The sequence below is a fragment of the Pseudorca crassidens genome, chromosome 7, assembly GCF_039906515.1.
Source record: "Pseudorca crassidens isolate mPseCra1 chromosome 7, mPseCra1.hap1, whole genome shotgun sequence".
NCBI lineage: Eukaryota > Metazoa > Chordata > Mammalia > Artiodactyla > Delphinidae > Pseudorca > Pseudorca crassidens.
This window is the reverse complement of record NC_090302.1, coordinates 37,145,063-37,159,251: the sequence shown is the minus strand read 5'-3', so window position 1 is coordinate 37,159,251 and position 14,189 is coordinate 37,145,063. Positions and strand designations below refer to the sequence as shown.

The 14,189-nt window shown below is 37.9% G+C and overlaps 1 protein-coding gene across 12 annotated transcripts in view; it reads left to right on the top strand.

Annotated features, from left to right (window-relative positions):
* The window catches only part of LOC137227719 (phospholipid-transporting ATPase FetA-like), a 76,296-nt gene that overhangs the window by 32,460 nt on the left and 29,647 nt on the right, over positions 1 to 14,189 (top strand). For all 12 annotated transcript variants that reach the window (XR_010944968.1, XM_067744026.1, XM_067744023.1 and 9 more), the window contains 2 exons: positions 149 to 237; positions 12,111 to 12,307. Coding sequence is in view for 11 of the 12 variants with exons in the window: in XM_067744026.1 (XP_067600127.1) it covers positions 149 to 237; positions 12,111 to 12,307 (286 nt within the window). In the remaining variant the exon portion in view is untranslated. The remainder of the gene's footprint in view (positions 1 to 148; positions 238 to 12,110; positions 12,308 to 14,189) is intronic.

Sequence of the window (14,189 nt, the reverse complement as noted above, 5' to 3'; positions counted from 1 at the left end):
CCAAGCATGAGCCTTTCTCCAGGACTTTATCCCCTAGCATTGGAAAGAGGTTTGATAAAATGATCATAAAGGTACATTTTAACCCAATTTCAATCCTGTTGAGAATTTTCAGTGATTCTAAGAGGTGATGTCTCCCTGTTTCACTTAGGACCTGACACCAAATTAATGCAGAACAGTGGAAAGTCCACTTTTAAACGGACACACATAGACCATCTCATGAATGTCCTTGTGCTCTGGGTAAGTTAAAGACTTTTTTCTGTTTCTTTACAAATAAGCATACTTCCCTTCCTTCCACAGCAGTAGCTGGTATTTTCAAGTCAGAATTTAGTTGTTTGAAAACCTCAAGCAGTTTTAGGACCCCACATACTAATGTCTGAAGCAGAAAAGAACAGAACTCATTGACAAGGGAGTCTCAAGTTTATACCTCTGTTGTGGAGGACAGTCATAACTTGTTGAAGCTTTGATACTTTAATTAGTGGTACCAGAATAGATTATGGACCCTGCTTTAGAAATTAAGACACTTTTTTTTCATAGCCAATTTTACTCATGACCACTTTAATAAAACCTTACTTGGACTAATAGATCACCTTACTTAAACCAATGATTTTCAAACTCTATTTCCTTAGAGGAGTCTAAGGTCTGCTGCAGGGGGAATAGAGAAGATCAAGAGTTTTGTTCGGCCTCTTCATTCTGAAGTTTCTGGTTTAAAAAGAGCAGCTTCACATTTATCTGTCTGTAAGATCTCAGTTGGAAAATAAAGGATTCTGCTGCTAAGAAATGAAATTTGAAAAGCACTCAATATATACGATATAGCTTATATGTGGAGTCTTAAAAAAAGGGTACAAATGAACTTATTTACAAAACAGAGTCACAGATGTAGAAAACAAACTTAGGGTTACCGGGGGCAAGGGGAGGAGGGATAAATTGGGAGATTGGGATTGACATATACATGCTCCTATATATAAAATAGATAACTAATAAGGACCTACTGTATAGCACAGGGAACTCTACTCAATACTCTGTAATGGCCTATATGGGAAAAGAATCTAAAGAAGAGTGGATATATGTATATGTATAAATGATTCACTTTGCTGTATCCTGAAACTAACACAGCATTGTAAATCAACTATATTCCAATAAAAAATTTTTATAAGCACTCAATAGATAATAATCAGCTTTGAGAATAAAGTTTAAATTGAAGACTAATTAATTTATTTCCATGCTATTATATACGGGTGGCCTTTATTCTTGTTAGATATAGACAGATTAATTTCTTCACTTACACAGCTTCTCTGCATGACTGAGTGGTTCCAATGCTGCCTGTACTTGATTCCATTACTTTTTATATTTTATTTTTACTCTATTGCTTAGAAAATAAAAGTGCCCTTTTTCTGTACATTTCTCATTAATATCTGAATTACAAAGTGTGTGTTCTCTGTTATTTATTATGTTAAATGTTACAGTTCTTTTTCTATATCCTTTGGATTTAATAAATGGGATTTTAGAAAATTAGGAAGATTCATTCAACAATAGCCAGGACATGGAAGCAACCTAAGTGTCCATCAACAGATGAATGGATAAAGAAGATGTGGTACATATATACAATGGAATATTACTCAGCCACAAAAAGAAACAAAATTGAGTTATTTGTAGTGAGGTGGATGGACCTAGAGACTGTCATATAGAGTGAATTAAGTCAGAAAGAGAAAAACAAATACCGTATGCTAACACATATATATGGAATCTAAAAAAAAAAAAAAATGGTCAGAAGAACCTAGGGGCAAGACTGGAATAAAGATGCAGCAGTCCTACTAGAGAATGGACTTGAGGATACGGGGAGGGGAAAGGGTAAGCTGGGACAAAGTGAGAGAGTGTCATGGACATATATACACTACCAAACATAAAATAGATAGCTAGTGGGAAGCAGCCGCATAGCAGAGGGAGATCAGCTCGGTGCTTTGTGACCGCCTAGAGGGGTGGGATAGGGAGGGTGGGAGGGAGGGAGATGCAAAAGGGAAGAGATATGGGGACATATGTATATGTATAACTGATTCACTTTGTTATAAAGCAGAAACTGACACACCATTGTAAAGCAATTATACTCCAATAAAGATGTTAAAAAAAAAAAAAAAGATTCATTCAGCTTTGAGACCAGAAACTGTACTTGACATCTGTAGAGGGATTTTAACTTTTTTGAATATTTTCACATTCACTAACTGAAGCTTCACAACACATGAACAATAAGCAAGTCAAGAAGTATTTTCCCCACTGACAAATATGCAAATTGAGACAAGTAAAGATAAATATCATAAATAAAGTCCCACAGAAAAATAATGGCAAAAACTCATCGTCATCAAATCATATTTTTTATTGAAACTGAGTTATTTGTAGTGAGGTGGATGGACCTAGAGACTGTCATATAGAGTGAAATAAGTCAGAAAGAGAAAAACAAATACCGTATGCTAACACATATATATGGAATCTAAAAAAAATGGTCAGAAGAACATTTACAATGATGTGTTAATTACTGCTGTATAGCACAGTGATTCAGTTATGCATATATATACATTCTTTTTTGGTATTCTTTTCCATTATGGTTTATCACAGGATATTGAATATAGTTCCCTGTGCTATACAGTAGGACCTTGTTGTTTATCCATTCTATATAGAAAAGCTTACATCTGCTAACCCCAACCTCCCACTCCATCCCTCCCCCTTGGCAACCACCAGTCTGTTCTCTATGTCTGTGATTCTGTTTCTGTTTCATAGATAGGTTCATTTGTGCCATATTTTAGATTCCACATATAAGTGATATCTTATGATATTTGTCTTTCTCTTTGACTTACTTCACTTAGTATGATAATCTCTAGTTGCATCTATGTTGCTGCAAATGGCATTATTTCGTTCTTTTTATGGCTGAGTAGTATTCCGTTGTATATATGTACCACATCTTCTTTATCCATTCATCTGTTGATGGACGTTTAGGTTATTTCTATGTCTTGACTATAGTGAATAGTGCTGCTATGAACATAGGGGTGCATGTATCTTTTTGAATTACAGTTTTGTCTGGATATATGCCCAGGAGTGGGATTGTTGGATCATATAGTAATCCTATTTTTAGTTTTCTGAGGGACCTCCATACTGTTTTCCACAGTGGCTGCACCAACTTACATTCCCACCAACAGTGCAGGAGGGTTCCCTTTCCTCCACACCCTTTCCAGCATTTGTTATTTGTAGACTTTTTGATAATGGCCATTCTGACCAGTGCGAGGTGATACCATATTATAGTTTTGATTTGCATTTCTCTAATAATTAGCAATGTTGAGCATCTTTTCATGTGCCTCTTGGCCATCTGTATGTCTTCTTTGGAGAAATGTCTATTTAGGTCTTCTGCCCATTTTTGGATCGGGTTGTTTGTTTTTTTGTTGTTGAGTTGTATGAGCTGTTTGTATATTTTGGAGATTAAGCCCTTGTCAGTCATATCATTTGCAAATATTTTCTCCCATTCAGTAGGTTGTCTTTTCATTTTGTTTATGGTTTCCTTTGCTGTACAAAAGCTTGTAAGTTTGATTAGATCCCATTTGTTTATTTTTGTTTTTATTTCAACTGCCTTGGAAGACTGACCTAAGAAAATATTGGTATGATTTATGTCAGAGAATGTTTTGCCTATGTTCTCTTCTAGGAGTTTTATGATGTCATGACTTATACTTAAGTCTTTAAGCCATTTTGAGTTTATTTTTGTGTATGGTGAGATCAAGTCATATTTATTGAGAATCTAGTATGTGCCTAGTATGTGCCAGGTGTTGTGAAGATCATAAGGTTTTATAAGTCCTGGGTCCAGCTCTCAAGTATATACGTTCACTTTTGGGAGATGGGGCATCAATATGTGCCAGATGCTTTACATACATAATTTTATTAATAATCACATCTATCCATCTAGGCATAACTTTTCAGAGTTAATGCTCTTTCTACTATACTTGCTATTTCCCTGGGGAGACAAAACTAAAACACATGACAAACCTGTTTAACATGGCAGATTGACCACATGTGAAGAAATTATAAAATTTTTTTTAAAAGACCCTAAGAGCTTCCGGAGAGAAATAAAATGTCATATTCAAGAATCAAAATAGCATTGACTGGGCTGCCCTGGTGGCGCAGTGGTTGAGAGTCCGCCTGCCGATGCAGGGGACACGGGTTCGTGCCCCGGTCCGGGAGGGTCCCACATGCCGCGGAGCGGCTGGGCCCGTGAGCCATGGCCGCTGAGCCTGCGTGTCCGGAGCCTGTGCTCCGCAACGGGAGAGGCCGCAACAGCGAGAGGGCTGCGTACCACAAAATAAATAAATAAATAAAATAGCATTGGCCTTCTCAACAGCAACAGCAGAAGGTAAACATCAACGCTTCAAACGTCTGCCAGAAAATTATTTGCATCCTATAATTCTAAATCCATTGAAACTATCAATAAAATGCAAGTATAAAGAAATATCCATATGTGCAAAGACTCAAAAAATTTACTTATCATGTATCCTCTCTTAGGAAGCTTCTAGTATATACTCAAGCAAAACAAGAGAATAAACCAAGAAAGATATGGAAGCCAGGAAACATGAGAACAGTGAAAGGAAGTCCTAGGATGGTGGCTGAATAGCAGGCCTAGAGAACACCAGAGCAGATTAAAGCAGAGGTATAGAGGGATCTGCAATGGGAGTCTCCAAAGAGAATGCAGTTCTCTGCTCAAGTTCTCACAAGATGGCTGCAGCAGAGAAGCAGTGTAAATACCCAGAGCAGCTAAACTAGCAGAGTAGCTGCTATGAATTTCTACATTTATGAGGTCATTCATGCAATCATTCCTTCAGAAAGTAGGGAATATTATCTTGGGTCCCATGTTCACTTTGGGCATCTAGTTTAAGAAGGATGTTGAGACTTCCTATTTGAGCCTAATGAAATGACTGTAAGGAAGTACAAATAGAAAATAAATCCCCTGACAGAGCGTGAAGAACTGTCAGCAGACCCAAGATGCTGATGAGCTTTTGGAAGGCAGAAAGTAGATAGATTATACCGATAAATAAACCAGAGTAGTGAAAGCTTCCGCGGAAATGCATTCCTCAAGAGTAGTTCCAAGCTAGATTCAGCAGGAATTGAGAGCAGGAGTAAGATGTGGGGGTAATAATCAGGATAATTAATTTTAAAACTGCCCATGAAACAACATGGACAATACCTGGCCCTCTGTACCATCCTACCACCCCTATAGGCATACATATAGCAGTAACAAATGTATCTGACCTCTAGTCTCAAACAAGAGAACTGCTTTCCGAAGAAATTTAACAATCTATCCGCAGAGAGGTAGGGCTTCTAATGTGGGTGTTATCACTTCAGAGTAAAACCCACTTTATTTTAAATTTGGGGGACTCAAGTTTGCCAGCAAGCTCCTCGTGTACTCTACGGTAAAACCAGTGAAAGAACACATTCTGCCTACCTACACAGAACTCATGGTTCCATCTTCCCATAGGGGAGTGGTCTGCTCGAGAAACAAAATTAACCCAAGGAAATAAAACCAACCTATAATGATGAAACTACTCTTTTACTCCTGTTTTTAAGTGAACTGGAAGGAAACCAGGAGCACAAAAGAGGAGGATGAGGATGAACAAAGAGAATAACTGTCTCTGGAAAAAACAGATTATAATTCAGGAAGATAAAAGAAAAGAACTTTCAAAAGAATTTTACTAGTATTCTTAGAAGAAGCAATTGCACAAATAAAATAAGAATAAGCTAAAATTTTTTGTGGGGGGCCATGCCATAGCTTGTGGGATCTTAGTTCCCCAACCAGGGATCCACGCTAGGCCCTCAGCAGTAAAAGCGCAGAGTCTTAACCACTGGACCGCCAGGGAATTCCCTAAATTTTTTTTTTTAATGAAAGAATAAAAAAGGCAATCTAAGAATAACAAAAAGAATTTTGGAAAGTAAAAATTACTGAAATTAAAAAGCCAATAGAAGGGCTGAAACAAAGAGTCAAAGAATACTACTAGACCATAAAACCAAAAGTCAAAGAGATAAATACATTTTTTTAATGGAGGACGAAACCAAGAGCCCCCACATGATCTCCCAGGAGTATCAGAAAGAGAAAATGGAGGGGGCAATATTGTCAAAGAAATAATAGAAGAATATTTCCTAGAATTGAAGAAGGATATGAATTTCAGATTTAAAACATCCATTAAACATCATGAAATTCTAGAACGCCAATGGTGTATAGAAGTCCCTTAACTTTTTCATAGGGATAAGAATAAGATACCAACAAAAAATGAGAATTAGATTGGCATCAGATTTCTCACTAACACTACTGGGCCCTAGAAACCAATAGGGTCATACCTTCAAAGTTCTTAGTGAAAATTACTTTGACCTAGAAATCTATACCCAGGTAAACTACAAATCAAGTGAGAGAGCAAACTTGTTCCTATCATGGGACCTTTACCCTTGCTGGCAATGTCTATCTAGGCCTTTGCGTGGCTTGCTTCGTTTTCAGTATTCAATGTCACCTTTTCAGAGAAGCCTTCTCTGCCACCCTATCTAAAGTGGCCACCTCCATTAAGACATTTTTTATTGTATTAACTTGTTTTATTTTCCTCACAGCATTTAGCACTAGTTAATTTGTATTTTTTCTTTTCTTAACATATCTGTTTTCCTCATATCTCCACAGGATTACAAACTCTCTGAGAGTTAAGGCATTGTCTTTTATCACCACTGTATCCCAGCCCCTAGAATTATGTTTGACACATAATGGGAGCATCATTATTATGTTGTTGAGTTATGTGTGTTGAGTTAGTGAAAAAAATGTGTTATTATTATGTGTTGAGTTAGTGAAAAAAATGAATGAATACCTGAGCTACCAAAGTATGAGCCTGTAAGGTAGAAATTATGCTATATTCATCTCTATATTCTTGGGAGTGCCTTACACAAAACGGTTCTCAGGAAATATCTTTTGAATGGTTATTAAATGAAGAAATGTTCTTGAATTAGCTATGTTCTTAACAGCTCAGCAGTTTTGTTTATGTGGTATTTTTGCCAAGACATTGTCAGTGTAGTTAGATATAATGCATTGTCATTTCTCAAAGCTGAAGCAGAAATCCTTCCTGATTTAAACACTTCATTTTTTCCCATTTTTGGAAATGATTCTTAGGGGAAAATCTGACAGACACAGGAAGTATGTTTAGTAAAACTCCTTCCTAATAAGCCCACAGGGGAGCTGGAGTTTGGTCCTTTCCCCCTCCCCAGATCTCCCCAGAGCTCACAATGACAATGCTTTGTGAACCCTAGTCTCTTAAGTAGGACGTATTTGTGGGGCACAGTGCTTGAAATTTGAATGATGCCAGAAATCCAGGATATACTTCTTGGGTAAGGCACAATGAAAAGCACAGAAGTGAAGGGCCAAAGGACCAAGGAGTACTCTCTTTTTACAGACTGCCTGTGATGCCTGGGAGCTCCACTGTGACCAGCAATGGCCTTAGTTCTTGACAAAACTGAGTATCTCTTTCAGCCTTTACTGGAACCACGCTTCACACACAGGTCTTCTTGGGTCTGACTGGCTCTTGTAATAAACAAGTAACATCTGGGGTTTGTAGCAAAAACCAATTTCTTGTTTCTTTCTTCCTATAGAAAGGAAGCAAAGTGAAGCTTTAGGCTAAGTACCAATAAACTCCATCACAACATGAATATTTCTTAAGAAAGAGAACATCTGCAAGGGTTTAGAAAGCCTCAGGATGGCAGGAAAAGCTCTAGGAATGAGGAAAGAGCAGACTGTGTCCTGCCCCTGCAGGCCTCTCTGAAGGGAGAGAGGCCCTGCTCTCAGGATCTTGGTCCAATAAAGCTGACTTCCTTTCTGCTGGCTCAGTTTGAATAGAAAGGGACTTCTCTGGTGGTGCAGTGGTTAAGAATCCACCTGTCAATGCAGGGGACACGGGTTCAAGCCCTGGTCCGGGAGGATCCCACATGCCGCGGAGCAACTAAGCCTGTGCACCACAACTACTGAAGCCTGTGCACCTAGAGCCTGTGCTCCACAACGAGAGAAGCCACCACAATGAGAAGCCCACACACCGCAACAAAGAGTAGCCCCAGCTCACCGCAACTGGAGAAAGCCTGCAGGCAGCAACAAAGACCCAACGCAGCCAAAAATTAATTAATTAATTAAATTAAAAAAAAAAATCTGAACAGAAAGATCTGTTCTGGAGGACTCATAGTCTAACAATGGAGGGATGGCACAGCACTGGAAATGATTGATGGGTAATTCTCAATTATCCAGGCAACAGGTATGGAGCAGAAAGGGTGTTGAAATTCACTCAGTAATTTTCTCCCACAGCTTCAGAGGGTATCAAATTATTTATTCTAATAATTTATAATAAACAGATTATAAATAAATTTATATTTATAAATAAATAATAATAGTTTATTATAATCATTTTACCTTCCCCACTTTTTCCCACTGGAGCTGATGGAGTCGGGCCTGGAGAAATGGCAGGTAGAGGAATATGGTCTCAGATTTAATATTGGCCACATAGACTGTCCAAAGGGGAAGCAAAGCCAGTAGAACTCATCACTGAAGTTTAATCTGAACCATGAGGATAAGCCATGCTTTCACATGACCCATTAAAGAGAAGCATAAGGAAGGAGGAGTAAGATTAAGAAGGGTTTTATGGCCCCGAAGAAACCTTCATCACAAAGAGCGGAACTATTCAGTATGAATCTGCATTAGGCTAGGAATGAAAGCAGATTTTATTCTTTTTTATCTTGATCCTCCTGTTTTGTTCTCCTCCATCCCTTATTCAACTCTCAAATCTCAAATATTGAATGATATTAAGGAGTTATTACTAGCTTTTTAAGTGATAAAGGTATTGTGATTATGTGTTTAAATAAGATCCTTTAAAGAGATATATTAAACTGTTTGCAAAAAAATTATATAATGTGAGAAATTTGCTTCAAATAAAAGGGAGGACAGGGGAAGAGGAGGTTTGGGATAAAATAAAACTGACCACGAATTGATAATTGGTGAAGCTGGGTGATGGGCACATAGGCGTTCATTATAGTATTTATATACATTAAATGTGTTTGAAATTTTTCATAATAAGGATTTTTAAATCTCATTTTCTGAGAATGGTCCCAGTTAGATCTTCTCCTCCTGCCTTCATACTCTTGTCTCCAAAGACTTTCTATCAGTGACTCAAAGATGAGACCTAAAATTTTCTAGCAGTGGGGATGGGTTGCTTTGAGCAATTCATACCTTGTGATAAAGGGCACAGGTTTGAAGACCCCTGAGTAGACTTAGAAGTGGTTCACAATAACATCATACATGTCTTCTCTGCAGGTATGTGGGCATGTGACGCTGGTGGAATGTAAAATTGTACAGCCACTTTGGAAAGCATTTGGCAGTTTTTTGGAGAGTTGGGCATTTGTCTCAAATGACAGGATTTCCTTCTTTTCATGGCTGAATAATGTTCCACTGTAGTGTGTGTGTGTGTGTGTGTGTGTGTGTGTGTGTGTGTGTGTGTGTGACATTTTCTTTATCCATTCATCTGTTGATAGACACTTAGGTTATTTCCCTGTCTTGGCTATTGTAAATAATGCTGCAGTGAACATGGGGTGGAGATATCTCTTTAAGAGAGTCATTTAATTTCCTTTGGACATATACCCAGAAGTGGATTATATAGTAGTTCTATTTTTAATTTTCTGAGGAACCTCCATGTTGTTTTCCAAAGTAGCTGTACCAATTTACATGCCCACCAGGAGCATCACATGATGATTAGTGATGTTGAGTATCTTTTCATGTACTTATCGGCCATTTGAATATCTTCCTTGGAAAAATGTCTGTTCAAGACCTTTTCCCATTTTTTAATTGAATTTTTTTTTGCTATTGAGTTATTTCCTTATATATTTTGGATATTAACTCCTTATCAGATATGTGGTTTGCAAGTATCTTCTCCCGTTCCACTGATTGCCTTTCTATCTCGTTGATTGTTTCTTCTGCTGTACAAAAGCTTTTTAGTTTGATGTAATCCCACTTGTTTATTTGTGCTTTTGTTGCTTGTGCTTTGGGTGGCATATCTATAAAGTCATTGCCAAGACGGCTGTCAAGGAACTTTTTCTCTATGTTTCTATGTTTTCTTCTAGGAGTTTTATGATCTCAGGTTTTACACTTAAGTCTTTAATTCATATCAAGTTAATTTTTTTTTTTTTTTTTTTGCGGTACGTGGGCCTCTCACTGTCGTGGCCTCTCCCGTTGCGGAGCACAGGCTCTGGACGTGCAGGATCAGTGGCCATGGTTCACGGGCCCAGCCACTCTGCGGTATGTGGGATCTTCCCGGACCAGGGCACGATCCCGTGTCCCCTGCATTGGCAGGCGGACTCTCAACCACTGCACCACCAGGGAAGCCCCATATCAAGTTAATTTTTGTGAGTGGTATAAGATAGGGGTCCAGTTTCATTATTTTGCATGTGAATATCAAGTTTTCCCAACACCATTTGCCTCCCTTGTCAAATATTAGTTGACCATATATGCATGGGTTTATTTCTGGGCTCACATTTCTGTTGCATTGGTCTATATGTCTGTTTTTATAGCAGTACCATACTGTTTTGATTACTATAGCTTTGTAATATAGTTTGAAATCAGGAAATGAGATGCACCCACCTTGCTTCTTTCTCAAGACTGCTTTGGCTGTTTGAGGTCTTTCATGGTTCCATACAAGTTTTAGGATTTTTTTTCTATTTCTATAAAAAATGCCATTGAAATCTTGATAGGGATTGCATTGACTCTATAGATAGCATGGGTAGTATAGACATTTTAACATTGCTTAACTCTTCCAATCCGTGAATATAAGATATCTTTCCATTTACTTGTCTTCTTCAGTTTCTTTCATTAATGTCTAAATCCCACTTGATTATGGTGTATGATCCTTTTAATACGCTATTGAATTTGGTTTGCTATTGAGAAATTTTGTATTCATCAGGGGTATTGGCCTGTAGTTTTCTTTTCTTATAGTGTCCTTCTCTGGCTTTGGTACCAGAGTAATGCTGGCTTTGTAAAATGAGTTCAGGATTATTATCCCCTCCTCCCCAAAGTTCTTTTCTAAACAGATTTTCTCAAATCTGTCTTCTTTCTTTGCATCCTTTCCCCTCCATGCCCTTTTCTCTCAACCTAGTGACAAGAAAGTTGGGGTTATCTAGAACAATAATCTTGTTTCGGTAAAAAGGTGCCATCTTTAATCTGAACATTGCCTCCAGGCTGATTCATTCTATTCAGCTGAAAAGAATTATTGGGCCTTGTTTGCTTAAGATCTCAATCTTGTCTCTTTTTTCCTCTTTGGTGTCTAAAAGTAATAGGCTTTTCCAGTCCTTTGAGGACCCAGATTTCACGCTATTCCTTTTCATTTCTGCTTAAAATTGGCCAGTTATTCCCCTATTTCAACTCTTTATTTTGTTAAAGTCAGCCAACACACACTAATATTCTAATTCTAACCATTTCCCTTAGAGCTCTAGCTTCAGTAGGCACATGGTCTGTCTTCCAGTTTTACCATATTCTTTACTGTAAACATGATTGCCATATTGTCAGTCTTTTATATCCATTTCCTTACCACCCACCCACCCCCAGCTGCTAAGCCAACGCCACACATTTTAGATTTGTTTTTAAAGCAGAACCTCACTTCAGTATTGGAGTAATTAAGAGATTGTGTTCTGGAACTAGTTCAAGACCTGTCCATCCTAGTTAATAGCTAAATGACTTTAGGCAAAATACTTTCCCATTCTTAATATCAAGTTTCTTGTCTGTTATTAAAAGACGGGTATTATAAATATTAAATTAAATAATACATGTAGAGTACTTAGCACAATTATTGGCACTTAATTAATATTTACTATATTTTAGTTACTATTATCTCCTGTCAAAATCCCAAGGATGGCTCCTGCTGGGCTTTCTTTTCTGTCCTGTGTACTACTGCCTAGAGAATGTGAGCGTCAGGGCACCCCTGCCCTCCAAGAAAAGAGAGAGGCTTTGTTGAGAGATAGGCTCCAAACGGTAGAACTGAAGCAGCATGTCTTGGATGAAATGTTAATTTAATTCTTTTTTTGATTTCTAGATTTTTCTGTTTTTAGGCAGCATGTGTTTTGTCCTAGCAGTTGGTCATTGCATTTGGGAAAGCAAGAAAGGCTACTACTTCCAGGATTTTCTGCCATGGAAAGAATATGTGTCTTCATCAGCTGTCTCTGCCGTCCTTATATTCTGGTCCTACTTCATTATTCTCAACACCGTGGTGCCTATTTCCCTCTACGTCAGGTAGGCTTCTTTGACCACTGGGGGACAAGCTGACTTCATACTTCCTACTTAATTCCCCAACTAGACTGTGAACTTTCAGAAAGCATAGATTCTGTGCTCTTTAACCCTTTACTTTGCACAGTGCCGTGCACAAAACACTCTGAGACATATCTAGAGACTGCATAAATGTTTTCTATATCCAGAATACCATCCTAGATACTATGTGGGTTATACAAAAGAAAATTATCCCAACCCTCAAATAGTTTATAATGTACATGACTAAATAAGACAAACAAACACATGAAATAGTTAGAAAAAATGCACACAAATTTGGTGATGCTAAAGCACAATCTAGGCAGCCCCTAGTTTATCAGTGAGACAGAGTCCATTCATTTGTAAATCAGTTAATTCAGAACTCAGAATGAGTTTTCCCATAGAAACAATGTGGCAAATGGTAGATAGGTGTAATTGTGACTTAAGTTATGGTTCCTAAAAGTTGGAGAAGATGAAGGATGTTTCCTTCCCCTTTTCATGAGCACCTTGAACAAAAACTTGAAATATAGGTAAAATAAGTCTTTACTGTACTCTGATCTGCTTTTTCTATTTTCAACATTCCCTTTCACATACACACACACAAACACATTTTTTGCATCCTTCTTTTCAGGTTTCCTAAACCCTGCACTGTGGCATCCCAACCCCAAAAGCACCCAATATAACTAAATTATCTTACTAATTTAATAAATATTTATTGAACACCTACTATGTGCCAAGCACTATATTAGGTGCCAGAGAAAGAAACATGAATAATAAGACAACCCTTCCTCTAGATAAACTTACAACATAGACATGGAAACAGATACTTAAGTAAATAATTAAGGTACAATATGAAGAATGATGTAATAGAAATGTATATGTGAATGCTATGGGAGCCTAGAAAAGGAATAGGTTGGTTCTGCCTGTAGAGGCTTAGGATTTACAGAAAAAAGTAATAATCAAACTGATATTTGAGAAAAGAGTAGAATTTACCAAGCAGAAAATAGGAAAAGAATATTACAAGCAGAAAGACCAGTATGTACAAAGGTTTGGAGGTTTTTAAAAGCTTGATCTGGTCGTAGAACAGTGAGTAGCCTAGACTAAGGTGTTGGATGGTAATTTAGGATTAGATTCAGGAGAGCCTTGAATGCCAGGCCAAGGAGTTTGGGTTTTATCCTAAAAGCTGCAGAGATCTTTCCAAGGAAAGAAATAATATCATTAAATGTCTGGGTTTAGAGAGATTGCTATGGTGACTGGTATGGTGAAGGAAGGGAGAGGTCAAGACTCAACACATGAGGACTAATAAAGTCAATAATGTGGGCCTGAGCACCTCTTCCCTCACCTCAAACAAAAACTCCATGTTGCTCAATGCAGTTGTCTCAGACAGGGATTACTAATGAAGCAGCCTAAACTGCCACAAACTAAATATGAATGATGATAGGAAGGAAGCCACTTAAAAGTCTCCACTTTTAAAATGAAGACGCTTGTTAACCATAAAGAATCTATATGCATGTTATTTGGAACAGAAGTGGAATGTGACAAACACAATTGGGAAAACTCGGATAAAATGAAGAGGAGGCTATTCTAGGGAAAAGCTACCCCACAGGCAGGCTGGATCTGCCTAGAAATTTATCAGAGGGTCGTCAGCTCCTGTAAGCTGTTTCTGAGTCTCACAGATCTTTCCCTTCTGAAACAAAGTGCTATTTCAAGTCTGAAGATTCTCTCTCTTCCCCACCAATGAGTTTACATGACAGCAGCAATAACTCTCTGATTAAGCCTAGGCTACGTTTTATAAATTAGCTCTTAACTCTGGCAGGCCTTGCATTATTGCAGAATTTCAAAAATTTTGGAAGAAAGGCTGTAAAGGGAG